The sequence below is a fragment of the Oncorhynchus masou genome, chromosome 24 (assembly GCF_036934945.1).
Source record: "Oncorhynchus masou masou isolate Uvic2021 chromosome 24, UVic_Omas_1.1, whole genome shotgun sequence".
Classification (NCBI taxonomy): domain Eukaryota; kingdom Metazoa; phylum Chordata; class Actinopteri; order Salmoniformes; family Salmonidae; genus Oncorhynchus; species Oncorhynchus masou.
In genome coordinates, this window is record NC_088235.1 from 90,803,747 (window position 1) to 90,825,227 (window position 21,481).

The window sequence follows — 21,481 nt, forward strand, 5'->3', positions numbered from 1 at the left end:
AGTTGCATAAAGCTTTAAAAAGGTACAAATGTATCTCTGCCCCATGGCAAAATGTATAGAGTTGCAAGGAATTAGCTTAAAACGGCAACATTTTCTCTCCAATGCGAAGAGGGGGCCTTTTAAATGTTCTTTCCCAGGGCCAGATACCTGGTTAGTCCCTGCCATCCAATGCAGAAGTCATAGTAAACTCCTTGTATGCTATTTTTATCGCACACTAAAGTCGGAGTTGTGTTCTGATTTTGAGGGGGTCCCTGATTAATTTGCTATTACAAAAGGCGTCCTCGAACTCAAAAAGTTCGGGAATGCCTGGGCGAGCGGTTTCAAATACAGTAGCCTACTACTTGACAGTAATCAAGATGAATTATCAACAGCATTTATTTCGTTAAATTATTTTATTAATATAAAAATACTAAATCACGGAGGAGTGAAACATATTTTGAGTGTGCGTGAAATGTTTACACGTTGACTGTTGAGTTGACACCAACCTATGGTTGACACATATCATCACGCCCTCCCGCCTCATTGAAGTATCTTGGGCGTGTTCCATAGAATCAATCTAGTTCATCATGGCGTTCTGATACGGCAGCTGGAGTTCGTTTCTTCGTCGGTCTTTCCCAAACCGTTAATTTGCCAGTTTACATGCTCTCTCGGGCTATTTCGGAAAGTGCAGAATACAATAGCGTGTAAAGATTATTTTCTATGTAAAGCAGAATAAACTGTGAAAACTATATTACCCGCCAAATAGGCTCTTTCCAAAGTCGCTCATTCCTTGCTTGCTCGCTATCCAAGTCGGAGAGAGAAATTGTTCGGAAAGGAGAGGAGGAGTGGAAGAGGAGGCCCGTCTTTGAGGTAGCTAAGATTTGTGTTTTCAAGGACGATTGTTTTCTAACATCAAACATATAATACACAAACTAATGGTAGGTCATTCAATGGCATTTTAATTGTTGAGTCAGTTACATTGGTTTACACATTAATAACTAGTAACGTTACTCACAGCGAACTTTTGACACACTGTTCATCAACAAGCTAGCTAGCTAGCCAACAAGCTAATCTCGGTTATCAACATAATCATGCAGGAGATAACTTTTTACTTATGACCGAGATTAGTTGTGGCTGTAATGTGTCTAATTGTTTTTCATACTTGGACATTGTAGCAAAGTTACGCAAGACCACTGGATGTTTTTCAGATTTGTAGAATGTTTTGTTTTTTTGCGAAAGATTTACTATTCTGCATGTAACCTCTTTCAGAGCTCTGCTCCCAAATTTTGCGTTCCACGAAGTGGTCGTATTGTTTCGCAATACTAGTAAGATATATTTGTAAGAAATATAACTAATTTACTACAGTCAGGGATTATGAGGATCCCTTATGAAATTGTCACGGAGATCCGCTCTGTTCGTTCTGGACACAGTGAAAAATGCACACACCGGTTTTGAGTTTAACGCGGTTGTAGTTCATGTAATCCCACTGCTTGAATGTGTCAACATCTCTCGCCAGGGTTTCTATAATGGTCTTTAATCCAATAATAGGCTACACTTGTGATTTGAGTCCGTAGGGAATTGAATATATGAAATATCAATTTGGGATTATTTTGCGTCTGCAGTCAACAAATGGCAAATGCTCTAGTTGCAAAACGATTTGATCAGTTACGATTGACAGGTATAAATGGGACAATGAGAGAGCATATCGGTAATATTGTAGAATAGGACGTGCAGCCTGGCATGTTATGTTCCTTTTTACCTTTGGGTGTGACTGGCAGGATGACCGAGAACTTTGGAATGTAAGGGTCTTGAACTTTGTTACATTCCACATTTTATACTAGCAGTAAATAGCACAATACCTTCTTGTTTTATAAGCAGGACTCAAACTATTGCCAATTCATATTTTTATATGTGGATGACAACAAACTAATTTACCCCCATATTACAGCTGATGCAGGCGCTATGGCCATAGCTGCGGCATGGGAGTGACGTGATAGCACGGACACGGTTTCCTATACACAACCCCCACCACCATGCTCTTCCCACTGAAGTAGAAGCAAATCTCAGAGGTGGACAAAGAATGGACGAGTCAGTGCTGTTGGACTTGCTGGAGTGCCCAGTGTGTTTGGAGCGGCTGGATGCCACAGCCAAGGTCCTCCCTTGCCAGCATACCTTCTGCAGGCGCTGCCTCCAGAGCATTCTGGGCTCCCGGGGAGAGCTGCGCTGCCCAGAGTGTCGCACGCTGGTGGAGTGTGCTGTGGACGAACTGCCCAGTAACATCCTCCTGGTGCGGCTGCTGGACGGCATCAAACAGAGGCCCCGCCGGGTGGGACCCGTAGCTGGAGTCTGTGCCAATGGCACAGCCGGCGTCAGGGTGCAGGGCAACGGGCCCAGAGACCCAGGAGCACAGCCCCAGAGAGCCCAGGCTAAGACCACCCCAGTGAGGGTAAGTAGTCCTCTTTCAGGGGGTCGATAAATATGGATGAATGAGCAAGTATGTGGTTTCCCATGGTTCGAGCCAGTTCGGAAACAAAACAAAGCAAATCTGCAGGGATTAAATATACTGAACGAAAATATAAATGCAACATGCTACACTTTCAAATATTTTACTGAGTTAGTTTATATAAGGAAACCAGTCAATCAAATTCATTAGCCCTCAATCTATGGATTTCACATGACTGGGAATACAAATATGCATCTGTTGGTGACAGACAGATAGCTTAAAAATGATCATCCTGAAACATGAGGTGATGGCGGCAGACTGTAGCTTATGCCTGCCCAAAACATAACCCCACCGCCACCATGGGGCACTCTTTTCACAATGTTGACATCAGCAAACTGCTCATCCACGCAATGCCATACACGTGGTCTGCAGTTGAGGCCAGTTGAACGCACTGCCAAATTCTCTAAAACGACATTGGAGGCGGCTTATGGTAGAGAAATTAACATTAAATTCTCTGGCAACAGCTCCTGTGGACATTCCTGCAGTCAGCATGCCAATTGCACGCTCCCCCAACTTGAGACTTCTGTGGCATTGTGTTGTGAGACAAAACTGCACATTTTAGTGGCACATTTTAGTGGCCTTTACATGCTACACCTGTCAGGTGGATGGATTATCTTGGCAAAGGAGAAATGCTCACTAACTAACAGGGATGGAAACAAATTTGTGCACAACGTTTTAGAGAAATAAGCTTTTTGTTCGTATGAAACATTTCTGCGATCATTTATTTCAGCTCATGAAACATGGGACCAACACTTTACACGTTGGGGTTATATTGTTGTTCTGTGTAGCAGCATGTTGTGTTACTGACTCTAATCGTTGACCCACATTAGCTATTATCATAGTCAGCTAGCCAGCTGTAGGATCACTAACAGCCCAGTGCTGAATACAACCGGGACTACTGAGCAGATGACAGTTGAGCCAACAAATGATTGCATCCTCCTGGCCTCTGAGTACAATAGTGTCATAAGGTTAATATTAAGAGATTTCTGAACTGATGTTGACCCATGAAATAGAATGGAACGTTGTTGTGCCAGGTACCTGTTGTAGTGCTCGTTTTGGATTGAAGGTGAAGGCTGTAGGTGTTTGTTAGGACTGACAGTTACTGTGCAGCACAGAGAGACAGTCATCAGTGATGATGCAGAGCCAGAGGTAAGTTCAAGAATCCTATTAGCTCTCTGCAAACCAGCTTGCTGCTCTGAAAGCCAATTTATGCATCTGAGGCAAACCGTCTACCCTAACAATAGCCAGCATAACTTTCTCCCTCCCTCATCACTAGGAGCCACAGGGATGAGACTGGTTGAGGTGTAAGGTGGATATTTGAGATCATATCCAACAGTCCATGATATTCTTACATTTTAGTCATTTAGCAGACATTCTTATCCAGAGATTCTCCAAATCAAATTTATAGGTCACATACACATGTTTAGCAGATGTTAAGCAAAATGATTGTGACTCTGACAGTGCAGTAATATCTAAGTTTCACAACATATACCCCCAAAAAACACATACATCTAAGTAAGAAATGGATTAAGAATATATATACATATGTCAGAGCAGCATTGGACTAAGATAGTGGCATAGTATAGAGTACAGTATATTCATATGAGATGGGTGATGAAATATTTACAAACAATTTATTAGTATTATTAGTATTAGTAAGATTATAGAGTACAGTTTACACATGGGATGAGGCATTCAAGATACAAAGACATTATTGAAGTGGCTAGTGTTTCATTTCCTTAATGTGGCCAGTGATATCTAATCTATGTCTATAGGCAGCAGCCTCTGATGTTCTGGAGATGGCTGTTTAACGGTCAGTGGTGTAGTATAGAATACAGTATATACATATGAAATGGGTGACGCAATATGTAACCACAATTTTGAAAGTGACTAAGATACCGTAGAATAGTGTGGAGTATTCTCTCGGTTTCAGTGTTTCAGTCTCTCGGTCCAAACTTTGATACTTGAGGTGCAATTATGGTTAAGTACCTTGCTCAAGGACACATCATCAGATTTGTCACCTAATCTGTTTGGGGATTTGTACCAGCGACCCCTCGGTTACTGACCAAACAGCTAGGCTACCTGCTGCTCAAGGCAGTGCTTGTTTAGATTTTTGCTCTCTCAATAGCATGTCGTCTGCTCGTTCTCACCCGCAAACAAATACAAGCATTCTTTTTAATTTGAATAATCTAGAAAAATGTTAAGTACAATGCTTACTTGCATGGCATTCTCTCTTATGAAATATCTTATGAAATAGCCTACCAGTGATATAAGATTTGATTGTCCGTTACATGCAGTAATGTTTAGGTGTGATATAGGCTGGCTTCATTCAGTATTTAGGTCTTGACAACAAGTTGTTTGGTGTATTGTCCCTCATTCAAAAACTTCAAGGAAGGAGCTGGATAGATGGAAGGATGTCCAGGTTGTATGTAGAGTCAGTGGAATACTGTGTTACTGTATCCGTTTTAACTATGCAGGTACAGAGATCACGTTTTCTGTTGGAGAAACTCCCTAATGCTGGTTGAACCTCATTTACTGTACAGTACATCAAAGTCTGCTCATTTCAAAGGGGTTTGGGTGCGTTGGAATTTCCTTCTATTCAGAAAAGCCTGTTTGTTGGAGATAAGAGCTGGTCACACTTGTTACTGCTCCATTATTTGGTCCTTTTGAGTTTTTTTATTCTCATTCTGTTATATGATCCCCTCAGTAAGGAGATGAAACTCTCAATGCCCTGAGCTATTAGCCTAAAGGTGTCAGCATGCTTCAGTTCAGCTGGCAGCTATCCAAAATCGTCTATGTGGACCGAATGAGCGTGCTCGCATAAAATACCTTATGAGAAATAAGCGGCAATAGTACTGTGTCCATTTTGAGATGACGTGGCCAGTATACACATCCTCAAAATAGTTTGAATCTGTCAATAATTTTGATGTTTAAGCAGAGATCTTAGGTCGTGGAATTTTACGTCTACCTAACATGTTTGGTGCAGTATTCCTCAATATAAAAATGTGCATTAAAACGAGTTGTCTCTCGTTGAGTGACAACAGACGGGACAAAAGAATCCCTGCTGTTGACCAATCACCAAGGAAGGAGCGTAGACTTCACCTACCGACCTAGTATATGCACAAACTCTTCTCAATGGTTTAGTCTTTGGAAGCATGCGGACGCCTTAAGCCCCTGCCTAGAGCGCACACACACCACTCGGGCGGCAGGGTAGCCTAGTGGTTAGAGCGTTGGACTAGTATCCGGAAGGTTGCAAGTTCAAACCCCCGAGCTGACAAGGTACAAATCTGTCGTTCTGCCCCTGAACAGGCAGTTAACCCACTATTCCCAGGCCGTCATTGAAAATAAGAATTTGTTCTTAACTGACTTGCCTGGTTAAATAAAATAAATAAAACACCAATACATGATGGGTGACATTCAAAACCACTGTTTTTGTGAGTGTACGCCAAATGTCTTCAAAGCACATTCAGCTTAATTTCCCAGCATATCCCTGCAATAGCATGTTGTGTCCTTGAAGTCTTCTGCAGTCCCTCCCAGGGCATCTTACCATACAGAGAGAGATGAATGTGAGTGTAATGCAGGTGGAATATGTCACAACATGAAAGGCCAAGATCAAAGCGTTGGCTGGCTGGGTACTAGCCCGGTCTGATCCCTCCCTGCCTGCCCGCACAGTGCGTCCAAGTGTGCTGGACCTTGGGGACCCTTTGCCTCGCTGGCCCTGCTTGGCTCTCCTCCTATTGGACTCCGTCATCTACCACACAAACTCCCTCGCTCAATCTCTCCTATTGTCCTCAGTCTCGCCTTCTGTTGTTGTTATGTGTCCCTCAGTCTTTGAACTGGCCCCTTCAGATCGGTTCTCCTGTCCAACCCTGTCTCTCCCTCCAATTCTTATCTGGACCGAAGAATGGATGGATGGGGGGTGGAGCCTGGCAGACAGATGCACAACAGGGTTTTGTTTCTGCTTTCCTCTGATCTGACTGACACAGGCATCAGGAGCGTCTCAGGGAGAGTTGTGTGTTTGGGGGGTAGGGATGCTGCTAGTGGCAGACAGAAGTTTAGGAAAGAATGCTATGGAAAAGGGTCCCTCCCTCCTCTGGCCCTGCCTTGTCACAGTGTAACAGAAGTCACAGTTGTGTGACACCGTGGCCCTAGCGTGTCTGATGAGGTGGAATAAAGGAGCAGGGTAGGTAGCCTCAGTGAAAAGCTGTGTGACTGGAGGTTAGCTCTGTCTCTCAGATTACTGGGATATTTTGTCCTCCTGGTTTTATGTTGATTCATTCTAGAACAACTGTAGTTTTCCATCTTCCCATAAGTGTATATGAAATAGAAGTTTTTATTGTGTGATGTGGGCAAAATCCATTAAGTTTGGGTCAGGGTTCAGAGGTCGTGGCGGTGTGGGGTCGCAACCAGCAGGGTCGGATGAAAAGAACATGCTCATTAACACAGAGAAGGCACACAATGGGGAGAGAGAGTGGTTCCCCTGGATGGCTTTCATTTATATTTTAGTCTTAGAAATTATTCAAAATAAAGGTTATGCTAGTTTTAAAACTGAATAGCTGAGGCTATGTGATGATTAGTGCTTTTGTCAGCAATAGATTGCTATATGTGTGGATGATTGACCAGGTTTCTTCAAACTGACAACAGACTAGTAGAAACAATAAGTGCAATTGGAACATGGCTCTCTCAATAATAGATCTGGAATTGTTCTACAGCTGGTGTCATTGTCACAGGTACACTTTTGATGGGACATTAGCCTTGTGTGAAACCTAGCACGTACATCTGTAGAGGAGGTTATTTGACAACCTGCTCAATGGCAAATGTTGATTAAAGACACCGGGGAAGGGCTGCGTGAGGTCGTGAGCTGGACCTCCTGTGGTGTGTGTTGAGTGGAGAGCTGCAGCAGTATCCTTTTTAACTGAAGCTCGGGGGGGATAAGGCCGTTGTTTCCTCTGTAGTAATGAGGCCTTAGTACAACTCCCCCTCAGTCTATTTATTGTCTTTATTTCTGATCCGCATATCTCCATGAAATGACTTCAAAACGAACAGGGAGCAAAAGGAAAACTCATTAATTTAGTTGCTGCCTATTGGATGTAGCTCCAAGTCCAATTTCCTGTTCCCTGTTAGAAATAGCTCAGCATTACTGTGTAAAGTAGTTTTTTCCCGTCTTTGTTTTGTACTTGTTTTCTTCCTCCAGTGTTTGGAGTTTTCTTTATTTTTATAGAAAGGAGGAATGTTGTTTACTGCTATGTCCTGGTGTAAAAGTGTCTCATTAAATTCCAGTGCTCCTCCCTGCGTCTGAGGCCGATGAGTCGCGCTGTTGGCCCTCTTTGATGACGACGTTGTTGGCGGCGTTTCCTGCTGGCTGTCTGGCTGACCTCGGCATGTGTGATGGAACACCGATATTACACCCTAACGCTGCCCACACACTGGCAAATGCATACTTACTGCTCTCCACTGGGAACGATTGAACCGGCCCTATACCTTTCTTTCTCTCTTCTCCTATGTGTAAATCTGTTAAATTAACTTTTTTTGACAGCACCGCTTTTGATTTGAATGTAAACTTCTATACATTTTTGCCTATTGTAGAAGTGCCAAAACAGTCTAGAGATAAAGGTGCTCAAAATTGACCCATTTTTTTCATTCACCACCATACCATAAGAATAGATAAACGTTTGAGGTTGATATCATTTAAAAGCTTACAAAAAGGGTTCTCAAGCTATTTAATCATTTCTGTGAAAAAAAAAGTAATTTATATTAAATATTAAATAATGCTATTTTATCTAAAAATAAAAAAATACGTACATTCAGATTTTTTTTCATGTTCTTTTACATTACCAGTTAAAAGTTTTAGAATATCTTCACATTCAAGGTTTTTCCTTATTTGTACAATTTTCTACGTTGTAGAATAATAGTGACGACATTAGCACATATGAAGACTTAGCACATATGAAGACACTATGAAATAGCACATGAAATCATGTAGTAACCAAAAAAGTATTAAACAAATCTAAATATATTTTTGTATTTAAGATTCTTCAAATAGCCACCCTTTGCCTTGATGACGGCTTTGCACACACTTGGCATTCTCTCAACCAGCTTCATCTGGAATGCTTTTCCAACAGTCTTGAAGGAGTTCCCACATGCTGTGCACTTGTTTGATGGTTTTCCTTTACTCTGCGGTCTGACTCATCCCAAACCATCTCAATTGGGTTGAGGTCGGGAGATTGTGGAGGCCAAGTCATCTGATGCAGCACTCCATCTCTCCCCTTCTTACACAGCCTGGAGGTGTGTTGGGTTATTGTCCTGTTGAAAAACAAATTATAGTCCCACTAAGCCCAAACTAGATGGCATGGCGTATCGCTGCAGAATGCTGTGGTAGCCATTCGAGTTAACTGCCTTGAATTCTAAATAAATCAGTGTCACTAGTAGAGGTCGCCCGATTAATCGGAATGGCCGATTTGAATAGGGCCGATTTTCAAGTTTTCATAACAATCGGAAATCAGTATTTTTGGGCGCCGATGTATATGTGTATGTATGTATGCATGTATATGTATGTATATATCTGTATATATCTATGTATGTGTATGTATATATCTGTGTGTGTGTGTGTGTGCGTGTATGTATGCATGCATGCATACCTTTATTTAACTAGACAAGTCAATTAATTGAAATGCATTCCAGGTGACTACCTCATGAAGCTGGTTGAGAGAATGCCAAGAGTGTGCAGAGCTGTAAAGGCAAAGGGTGGCTATTTGATGAATCGCAAATTAAATATATTTAGATTTGTTTAACACTTTTGTTTACTACATGATTTGATATGTTATTTCATAGTTTTGATGTCTAAACTATTATTCTACAATGTAGAAAATAGTCAAAATAAAGAAAAACCCTTGAATGAGTAGGTGTTCTAAAACTTTGACTGGTACTGTATGTTGTAGCTTAGACCTTATTTTACATAATCTGAAGTGTTTTTATTGTGCCCACCATCGTTTGAGAGACAACATGCAACCCACCCAGTACTCAAGAGCATGTTTTGACTGATAAATGTTGTAAAATGGGAATAAAATAGAAACATCAACTTTCAAATAGTACCGTAAAGATGGTTGGAGGTCCACACATCAGAAAATGTTGACTTGAATGTGAATATCAATTTTAAATTATACTGTCAAGCCTAAACTACAACAGGGAATGGGGATACCTAATCAGTTGCACAACTGAATGCATTCAACAGAAATGTGTCTTCTGCATTTAACCAAACCCCTCTCAATCATATGTGAATATGAAAAAAGGAGTTTACGCATTTTTAGATCATTGATGTTAGATTTAAAAATGGCAAAGTTTTTAAATAAAAAAATCTAGCTTTTAAATGATATCAAACTCAAAAGTTTGTTTTTTACAGTGATGATGGTGGTTGTCTCATGGTATGATATGCAAAATGGGTCAACTTTGAGCAGCTCTATCTCCTGAATGTTTTGGCTTTCAGGTCCAAAAAGTAATTTTCTGACCACCTTCCATGGGTGAGTATGTATTGAAGGTTTCGTTCAAATCAAAAGGGATTCTGTCAATAAGTGATTTAATTGAAATCTCGTTCTTTCACACATTGCCTTACCCTATCCCGACCCTAACACTCTTCTCTCCTGTGAGTTTCCCATGGAAGTCCAGAGGGAGCTGGGAGCTAAGTGTATCATCCACCGAATGTCTGTTTTGTGAAACCTTCACCATCTCTTCTTTCATGTCTCTAAGGGGCCCATCCTTTCTGCTAAGTGGCTTCTTCTGCCTCTCCTTTTATTCCTCTCTGCTTCTCCCTCTCCATCTGATCTCTTTGTCTCATATCTAGCTGGAGCCTGTGCCTATCTCCCTTTCCTTCTGGCTGTAGCCTGAAAAGGTTAATGAGATTGGCCAATCAATACTAGTCTCGTGAGACAGCACTGCTCACATTCTGGCACGAGCAAACACTTAGCCTAGACTTTGGCTGGACTGTGAGTGCTGTGTGTGTGTGTATGCTCGTTGTCACGGCATGATGTGTGGGTGTACGTGTTGCCCATGCTGGTGATGCTATGGGAATGACTATGTCCCGCTCTGGGGTTGACGATTCCAGGGGACCGGATCAAAAGACTTAATCATAAGATTAATGTGTAGCTATGGTTACTACCTCCTTTATAAGGCAGTATCGGTCCCTTGGTGAGGAGGGTGTGTTGGTTAGGGATTTTGAGAATGTTTTCACCTCAGACACGTAAGGCGAATTAAATCTGTTTTTTCTCCATTAGTCTATCTCCGCAGACAGAACGGTGTGTTGGTGTTAATGTGTGTCTGATCTTTTTATCTGCCTCCCCAGACAAACCTTAGAAGCTGTGTGTGTTCAGACAGACCTGAAAAGCTGTGTGTGTTCAGACATCTGAGGGTGTGTGTGTATGGAATGCCACAGGGAGTCGCAGGTTTCTGTATTCCTTCTAAACACTGGGCCTGTCTGGTCTCGTCCACACTGCTTTTGTGTTGTTCCTGTGTGTGTGTTCTGCGTCTTTGTTGTGAACTTTACAAGCTGTTTGAACTTTGGGTTTTGCTCTGATATGAGGTGGCTGTACATTAAGGCTTTAGCAGTGTGTCGATAAGCCCGGCAGGCAGAGAGGAATCAGGAAGGCAGGAATCAAAGGCATCCAGCAGAAGGGAATCATCCGGGAATTAATCAGGCAGAGAGATAGGCAACCAGGCAGACACAGGCAACCAGGCAGGTGCCTTAGCAGCTGTTGCCCTCAGGGCAGAGTCACCTGCACCTTCTGCCTCCTGTCCTGACAGACTGACTCTCATATTCATGAGGGGGCGAGGCAGCCATCTTTACTTTCATCAGGTTTGTAAGGGATAATCAACGAGGGGCTTTGCATTCTATGGAAAATAATGCATGACTTGGTAACCAAACAGACTTGCTAGCTTAGCTAACCAAACCATCAGTCCTCATACAGTAGCTTGCTATTATGAAAATCGAATTCAACAATGCCAATGATTTCAATTCTACTTTTGCTTTCAAAAGGAGCTCAAACAAAGAACATGTAAGAATGAAATTCATAGCCATGAATTGAACTACTCATTATAGGAGAATAATGCCCTCTCTAGCATGTCCTTCTAGCCAATCAGAATCGAGTTTTCAACACTGCCATGGTATAATCGAATGTAATGTAAGGCGTGAAACTTATATTTATTTGCATTACAACAACAACCTTGTGGAATTTATAGACTGTAATCTGTCACAATTCAGTGTGTGTGTTCTGTTGTCTGTGAAGGTGTGGTGTGAATGTTGATTCTGTATAAGACTAGACTCTGGGTGGTCTAAACTCAGCTTTTGCCAACCTCAACCCCCCCTCCTGACTAGGGATGCGACATTAGTTGAATAGCCATGTAACTAACAGTTGGATGAAGACTGGATGAAAATAAGATAAATGTCAACTGTTGAAATCGGCCTACATTTATTTTAGAATTTATTTTTATTAACTTTATTTTCATGTAGATAAACTTTACCTGATAGCGGGAGTGTTTACTAATGATTATAAGCTATTTTTCTAACTTAGTCTTTCTATTAAACATTCTACATCCCCTTTAACATTCCTTTGATTCTCGAGTAGCTAATTGCTAGATGTGTGGGGATGTAGAGAGCGATAGTCCATGGCACTTCAGTAATAAAAATGTTGTGTGGACTTCCTTTTATAAAGTGCACATTTTCATTGCTTGCTAGTAAGTAATTCAGTATTCATTTAAAACATGTTTGATGTGTCTGACTTAATTAATTATTCAACAGCAGTCGACAAGGTTGTTCTGGCTCTGAGGCCTATATTGTTCTAATACTGTGTCAAATGGACAATGCGCCAATCCTCCAACCTGGCATGGTATAATTTGATACATAATATATTTTTTTCTTATAGAATAATCAATGCTGATCAGGCCCAGTGCTAACCGATATGCTGTCCCTAGGGCGAGACCCAAAAAATTGCCCCCTTCCTATTTCCACAAAGTAGAATAGTAGCATAGGCTATGCAGTTTCGGCCCACAATGCACTTGTATGAATTTTTTAATTTTAATTTTTACCTTTATTTAACTAGGCAAGTCAGTTAACACCATAGTACCCTCCAAGCTCGTCATCAAGCTCGAGACCCTAGTTCTCGACCCCGCCCTGTGCAGCTGGGTACTGGACTTCCTGACGGGCCGCCCCCAGGTGGTGAGGGTAGGCAACAACATCTCCACCCCGCTGATCCTCAACACTGGGGCCCCACAAGGGTGCGTTCTGAGCCCTCTCCTGTACTCCCTGTTCACCCACGACTGCGCGGCAACGCACGCCTTCAACTCAATCATCAAGTTTGCGGGCGACACAACAGTGGTAGGCTTGATTACCAACAACGACGAGACGGCCTACAGGGAGGAGGTGAGGGCCCTCGGAGTGTGGTGTCAGGAAAATAACCTCACACTCAACGTCAACAAAACTAAGGAGATGATTGTGGACTTCAGGAAACAGCAGAGGGAACACCCCTCTATCCACATCGATGGAACAGTAATGGAGAGGGTAGTAAGTTTTAAGTTCCTCGGCATACACATCACAGACAAACTGAATTGGTCCACTCACACGGACGGCATCGTGAAGAAGGCGCAGCAGCGCCTCTTCAACCTCAGGAGGCTGAAGAAATTCGGCTTGTCACCAAAAACACTCACAAACTTCTACAGATGCACAATCGAGACCATCCTGGTGGGCTGTATCACCGCCTGGTACGGCAACTGCTCCGCCCACAACCGTAAGGCTCTCCAGAGGGTAGTGAGGTCTGCACAACGTATCACCGGGGGCAAACTACCTGCCCTCCAGGACACCTACACCACCCGATGTTACAGGAAGGCCATAAAGATCATCAAGGACAACACCCACCCGAGCCACTACCTGTTCACCCCGCTATCATCCAGAAGGCGAGGTCAGTACAGGTGCATCAAAGCTGGGACCGAGAGACTGAAAAACAGCTTCTATCTCAAGGCCATCAGACTGTTAAACAGCAACCACTAACATTGAGTGGCTGCTGCCAACACACTGACTCAACTCCAGCCACTTCAATAATGAGAATTGATGGGAAAGGATGTAAAATATATCACTAGCCACTTTAAACAATGCTACCTAATATAATGTTTACATACTCATCTCATATGTATATACTGTACTCTACTGTATCTTGCCTATGCTGCTCTGCACCATCACTCATTCATATATCTTTATGTACATATTCTTTATCCCTTTGCACTGTGTATAAGGTAGTAGTTTTGGAATTGTTAGTTAGATTACTTGTTGGTTATTACTGCATTGTCGGAACTGGAAGCACAAGCATTTCGCTACACTCGCATTAACATCTGCTAACCATGTGTATGTGACAAATAAAATTTGATTTGATTTATTAATTACAGTAATTTACCCTTCTCATTCTCGGAGTGGAAACGTTGGCAGAGTTCAAAACCTGCTACACTTGTGAGAAACAAGTTTAGGTGCTCCATGTGAGCAATGAACATGTCTGGTTTCTCTGTCCTGTTGATGGAGTGTGCGCACCTGAGCATGCATAAAGTACTTGGCCTATTTCTCACAAATGTCAAATGTTGTTGTAAAGTGCCCAGCTGGGTTCTTTTTTTTCTTCTTCACCTCACACAGTAAGTAAAATAAATATTTTTTACATTTTTTTTTTTTACATCCGTTCAAATGTTAATTCCTCACAGTATTAGAAAAATCATGATTCCGTATGTTATTTCATAGTTTTGATGTCGTAACTATTATTCTACTATTATTATTCAGAACCTCTCCAACCAGGCATTTCTTCATTTGTTGATGCATTTTTATAAATAATAGCCAATGAATTAATTGTTACCGTCCAGTTTTTTCCCCCACCCCCTTTCTACATCGGACTTTGTTTGAATGGTTTTGTGTGTAGAAACAGGATCTGTATGAAAAAAAAATTATACGCAGAAAAGCGACAAGGTTGGCATGTCTTTATTTGAATGGCCTAATAGTGAATTGTTACCTCCCCACTTTTGACCCCCACCCCCCTCCAAAACGGTTATGTTGGTAACCGTGTACATTGGCCTGGCCAATTACTGGTAACTCAAATTCCAAGACCTTTACAGCCCAAGCGCTGAGACACTCACACTTGTGATGACCAACAAAGCACTCTCTTCCAACAACCAGCTCTGTAGAGTGGCTATGTGTGTGTGTGTGTGTGTGTGTGGTCCAACCACAGAGACTTCCTGATTTAGATACTAACAAACTCATGGAGTAAGTCTCAAGCACACACCACAGAGGGCATCTGGTTATTCAGCCTTGGGTTGACCCTAATCCCTATCCCTCTTGACCTCTGACCCTGTGTTGTGATTGGTGGCCTGTGATTGGTGGCCTGAAATTGGTGGCCTGTGATTGGTTGACCATGGCCCATTGGCTGGCTGGCATGTTAAGTGTCCATTACCTATCCCCAGGGCTGATTCATGGTTTGGTGGGAGTTAAGTTTTCAGTTTGACCTCTGGCCCATTACTCCCACAGTGGAGGAAGTGTGTGTGTGTGTGTGTGTGTGCGCCCACCTCTGAGGATTTTGATACAGATGCATGGTCCATCCTCTGAAAAGGATCGATAGGCAGGAAGACAGCCACACTTCTTCTACCCACTCCCTTTTTGCTCGCTCTTCCGTCAGATCTGGTGGGAGCGCTGAGTTTCAGGTTGACGCTGTAGAAGGGAAACGTGTCATATACAAGAATACTCTCTTAACCTCTGACCTGTCTCTTCTCTGCACCATGTCACTCACACACAGGTTTGTATTTCTATCCTTGTGGGGACCAAAAAAAGGATTCCCATTCAATGTTCTATTTTCACTAACCCTAATTCTAACAAGATCCCAACCGATATTTATCGGTTCACTGATTATTATCAGCCTATTTGGACCTTTTACCTCTTTATCGGTATCCGCTGATGATTCCACCAATATTCAATAAATAGAATGTAAAAATGGAATTACATGCTTATCTGAACACTTCTCATGTCATTGTTACAATGTGAAATCTACCTTTGAAGCATAGGTATTGTGCAATTGCTATTTTGGATGGCAATTTATGACAATTCAGTGTGGGAAAATTACTTTAATTTCCCTACTAAAACAATATATCAGCAAATGTATTGGTAAGTTTTGTCCTCAAAATAATTATTGGACCCCAAAAAACATTGATTGGGCTCTAATTCTAACCTGAATTGTAACCCTAACGCCTAAGCTTTAAGTAGCCTTTTTACTTGTGGGGACTGGCAAAAGGTCCACACTTTTCCTTTTTTTTTTACTATCCTTGTGAGGACTTCTGGTCCCCACATGGATAGTAAAACCAAACACACAGTAGTATGTTTTGACTTGATAGGAACAGTCTGATCCTGGTCCCAGTGGAGCTTTGACCCTTGGCCTGTGTGATAGTTGTTGATGCCACATCCAGTCAGTGTTCCAGTGCTCTGAGGATGGAGATAAGGAATCGCATTGGGAACCCTGTGAGAGAGAACCAGACGATCTCTCTCTGTTGCTCTTTATCAGCCAATAGTTGAGTCATTTGATCACCTCCTACTGGTTCTATTCCAATATCTCAGCTGCTCAGCACATACCACTACAGTCTACAGTCCTATGATTATTTGATATCGCATCTGTTTCCCACAGAGCCACAGAGATTAAGTGTTTGTGTCCGTACTCGGTATGAGGGAGTCAGTGAAAGAGAGCTCCAGTGTTCTCACTTACTTTCCATGCTTGGGGCCTCTCCTGACTGTGTGATTAATTATTGAAGTTGGCTTGAAGAGGAGAGCTGTTGAGGAATGAGAGGGGGCTCTAGTAGTTGTTGGTTTCTCTGCCTCACACACACACACATGCGAGCGTGCTCTCGCTCTCTTACACACACGCCGACTCTTTCTGACTCTGGTCAGGGTGGCGGAGAAAATCAACCTAGCCTCACCTGAGTAATGACACACACACACACACACACACACGATTCTCCCAGGTGGGCTAACGAGATATGTTTAGGTTTCTGTGTCTTGTTTTGGTGACTCAGACTTATCCTGTGTGTTTTGTTTTGGTGACTCAGACTGGTATACACCCTCGACAGGGTTTCCGTTAGCCGGTAAATGCCAGCTTTTGGCCGATTTTTAAAATAAATAAAATTGTTACCGGCCAAATTGTCCAAAAATAAAAATCCATTGCAAAATAATGTTTTTTATTCATTGATGGACATACCAGGCAATGTGCTCTAACTTCAAAGTCAAATATACTTCATATGCCAATAAATCACCAAGCTGCTTGGAAATCAGTATTGTGTGTCTGTGTTTCCATTTTTTAAAATGTTTTTTTTACTCATAAGGGTCTTCAGCTAACTGTACCCAGGCTGGGCAAAATTGGCAAAGATTGTGTTTATTCCTGTTTCCAGTGTGCCTGTCGAGATGGGATTATTTCTCAAACAGAGTTAAGACAGCCTCAAGATGGCTCCTTCCTGAGGACAAAGTAAGAAGGCTGTTGCGCATCAGAAGCTGCTCCAAGAGTTGGGAAGTTATGACTTCCGAACAGCAGCGGCTCACATTGAACAGGCACGACAGGTACACCGTAAAAGCAAGTCAATTAGAGGCTAATTAATTGTATTCGTTCCGGTCCTCAACATATGCTTGCCATGTATAGTATAAAGATTTAGAACGATTGATATACATTAGAGTAATGATGTGTGTAATGCGCAATTGGTGCATTTCAGTCTTGCTTATTCAGTGGGACTTGGAAATGGAAAATTGTTACTAACTATTCACATCGGAGAGTTACAATGTTGAAATCACTAGGCAGCCATCTGCCTACAGTAGGAAACCGTTATCAATAAGCCACGTACAGTGGGGCAAAAAAGTATTTAGTCAGCCACCAATTGTGCAAGTTCTCCCACTTAAAAAGATGAGGCCTGTAATTTTCATCATAGGTACACTTCAACTATGACAGACAAAATGAGAAAAAAAAATCAGAAATTCACATTGTAGGATTTTTAATGAATTTATTTGCAAATTATGGTGGAAAATAAGTATTTGGTCAATAACAAAAGTTTATCTCAATACTTTGTCATTGCCAACAAAGGGTATATAACCGAGGTCAAATGTTTTCTGTAAGTCTTCACAAGGTTTTCACACACTTGCTGGTATTTTGGTCCATTCCTCCATGCAGATCTCCTCTAGAGCAGTGATGTTTTGGGGCTGTTGCTGGGCAACACGGACTTTAAACTCCCTCCAAAGATTTTCTATGGGGTTGAGATCTGGAGACTAGCTCGGCCACTCCAGGACTTTGAAATGCTTCTTACAAAGCCACTCCTTAGTTGCCCGGGCGGTGTGTCTGGGATCATTGTCATGCTGAAAGACCCAGCCACGTTTCATCTTCACTCATCTTCACTCTCACGATACATGACCCCATTCATTCTTTCCTTTACATGGATCAGTCGTCCTGGTCCCTTTGCAGAAAAACAGCCACACAGCATGATGTTTCCACCCCCATGCTTCACAGTAGGTATGGTGTTCTTTGGATGCAACTCAGCATTCTTTGTCCTCCAAACACGCCGAGTTGAGTTTTTACCAAAAAGTTCTATTTTGGTTTCATTTGACCATATGACATTCTCCCAATCTTCTTCTGGATCATCCAAATGCTATCTAGCAAACTTCAGACGGGCCTGGACATGTACTGGCTTAAGCAGGGGAACACGTCTGGCACTGCAGGATATGAGTCCCTGGCGGCGTAGTGTATTACTGATGGTAGGCTTTGTTACTTTGGTCCCAGCTCTCTGCAGGTCATTCACTAGGTCCCCCCGTGTGGTTCTGGGATTTTTGCTCACTGTTCTTGTGATCATTTTGACCCCACGGGGTGAGATCTTGCATGGAGCCCCACATCGAGGGAGAATATCAGTGGTCTTGTATGTCTTCCCTATCCTAATAATTGCTCCCATAGTTGATTTCTTCAAACCCAAGCTGCTTACCTATTGCAGATTCAGTCTTCCCAGCCTGATGCAGGTCTACAATTTTGTTTCTTGTGTAATTTGACAGCTCTTTGGTCTTGGCCATAGTGGAGTTTGGAGTGTGACTGTTTGAGGTTGTGGACAGGTGTCTTTTATACTGATAACAAGTTCAAACAGGTGCCATTAATACAGGTAACGAGTGGAGGACAGAGGAGCCTCTTAAAGAATAAGTTACAGTTCTGTGAGAGCCATAAATCTTGCTTGTTTGTAGGTGACCAAATACTTATTTTCCACCATAATTTGCAAATAAATTCATTAAAAATCCTACAATGTGATTTTTCAGGATTTTTTAAAAAACATTTTGTTTGTCAATAGTGACTTCCGGCGCCGACAGATGGCCGCCTCGCTTCGCGTTCCTAGGAAACTATGCAGTTTTTTTACGTGTTTTTTCTTACATTAGTACCCCAGGTCATCTTAGGTTTCATTACATACAGTCGAGAAGAACTACTGAATATAAGATCAGCGTCAACTCACCATCAGTACGACCAAGAATATGACTTTCGCGAAGCGGATCCTGTGTTCTGCCTTTCACCCAGGACAACGGAATGGATCCCAGCCGGCGACCCAAAAAAACGACTTCGTAAAAGAGGGAAACGAGGCGGTCTTCTGGTCAAACTCCGGAGACAGGCACATCGTGCACCACTCCCTAGCATTCTTCTCGCCAATGTCCAGTCTCTTGACAACAAGGTTGAAGAAATCCGAGCAAGGGTAGCATTCCAGAGGGACATCGGAGACTGTAACGTTCTTTGCTTCACGGAAACATGGCTCACTGGAGAGACGCTATCGGAGTCGGTGCAGCCAGCGGGTTTCTCCATGCATCGCGCCGACAGAAACAAACATCTTTCTGGTAAGAAGAGGGGCGGTGGCGTATGCCTTATGGCTAACGAGACGTGGTGTGATCACAGAAACATACAGGAACTCAAATCCTTCTGTTCACCTGATTTAGAATTCCTCACAATCAAATGTCGACCGCATTATCTACCAAGAGAATTCTCTTCGATTATAATCACAGCCGTATATATTCCCCCCCCCCCCTCCAAGCAGACACATCGATGGCTCTGAACAAACTTTATTTGACTCTTTGCAAACTGGAATCCATACATCCTGAGGCTGCATTCATTGTAGCTGGGTATTTTAACAAGGCTAATCTGAAAACAAGACTCTCTAAATTGTATCAGCATATCGATTGCGCTACCAGGGCTGGCAAAACCTAGGATCATTGTTATTCAAACTTCCATGACGCATATAAGGCCCTGCCCCGCCCTCCTTTCGGAAAAGCTGACCACGATTCCATTTTGCTGATCCCTGCCTACAGTCAGAAACTAAAACAAGAAGCTTCCACGCTGAGGTCTGTCCAACGTTTAGCCGACCAAGCTGATTCCACACTCCAAGACTGCTTCCATCACGTGGACTGGGATATGTTTCGTATTGCGTCAGACAACAACATTGACAAATACGCTGATTCGGTGTGCGAGTTCATTAGAACGTGCGTTGAAGATGTCGTTCCCATAGCAATGATTAAAACATTCCCAAACCAGAAACCGTGGATTGATGGCAGCATTCACGTGAAACTGAAAGCGCGAACCACTGCTTTTAATCAGGGCAAGGTGACTGGTAACATGACCGAATACAAACAGTGCAGCTATTCCCTCCGCAAAGCTATCAAACAAGCTAAGCATCAGTATAGAGACAAAGTGGAATCTCAATTCATCGGCTCAGACACGAGGTATGTGGCAGGGTCTACAGTCAATCACGGACTACATAAAGAAAACCAGCCCAGTCACGGACCAGGATGTCTTGCTCCCAGGCAGACTAACTTCTTTGCCCGCTTTGAGGACAATACAGTGCCACTGACACGGCCTGCAACGGAAACATGCGGACTCTCCTTCACTGCAGCCGAGGTGAGTAAAACATTTAAACGTGTTAACCCTCGCAAGGCTGCAGGCCCAGACGGCACCCCAGCCGCGTCCTCAGAGCATGCGCGGACCAGCTGGCTGGTGTGTTTACGGACATATTCAATCAATCCCTATACCAGTCTGCTGTTCCCACATGATTCAATAGGGCCACCATTGTTCCTGTTCCCAAGAAAGCTAAGGTAACTGAGCTAAACGACTACCTCCCCGTAGCACTCACTTCCGTCATCATGAAGTGCTTTGAGAGACTAGTCAAGGACCATATCACCTCCACCCTACCTGACACCCTAGACCCACTCCAATTTGCTTACCGCCCAAATAGGTCCACAGACGATGCAATCTCAACCACACTGCACACTGCCCTAACCCATCTGGACAAGAGGAATACCTATGTGAGAATGTTGTTCATCGACTACAGCTCGGCATTTAACACCATAGTACCCTCCAAGCTCGTCATCAAGCTCGAGACCCTGGGTCTCGACCCCGCCCTGTGCAACTGGGTACTGGACTTCCTGATGGGCCCGCCCCAGGTGGTGAGGGTAGGTAACAACATCTCCACCCCGCTGATCCTCAACACTGGGGCCCCACAAGGGTGCGTTCTGATCCCTCTCCTGTACTCCCTGTTCACCCACGACTGCGTGGCCACGCACGCCTCCAACTCAATCATCAAGTTTGCGGACGACACAACAGTGGTAGGCTTGATTACCAACAACGACGAGACGGCCTACAGAGAGGAGGTGAGGGCCCTCGGAGTGTGGTGTCAGGAAAATAACCTCACACTCAACGTCAACAAAACTAAGGAGATGATTGTGGACTTCAGGAAACAGCAGAGGGAACACCCCCCTATCCACATCAATGGAACAGTAGTGGAGAGGGTAGTAAGTTAACTTCCTCGGCGTACACATCACAGACAAACTGAATTGGTCCACCCACACAGACAGCATTGTGAAGAAGGCGCAGCAGCGCCTCTTCAACCTCAGGAGGCTGAAGAAATTCGGCTTGTCACCAAAAGCACTCACAAACTTCTACAGATGCACAA

At 43.1% G+C, this 21,481-nt stretch overlaps 1 protein-coding gene across 2 annotated transcripts in view; it reads left to right on the forward strand.

Moving 5' to 3' along the window:
• Positions 1–574: 574 nt before the first annotated feature.
• The window catches only part of LOC135512994 (E3 ubiquitin-protein ligase SH3RF1-like), a 73,796-nt gene continuing 52,889 nt past the window's right edge, over positions 575–21,481 (forward strand). For both annotated transcript variants that reach the window (XM_064935582.1, XM_064935583.1), the window contains exons 1-2: positions 575–849; positions 1,928–2,425. In XM_064935582.1, coding sequence (XP_064791654.1) covers positions 2,060–2,425 — 366 coding nt within the window. In that variant the 5' untranslated portion in view covers positions 575–849; positions 1,928–2,059. The remainder of the gene's footprint in view (positions 850–1,927; positions 2,426–21,481) is intronic.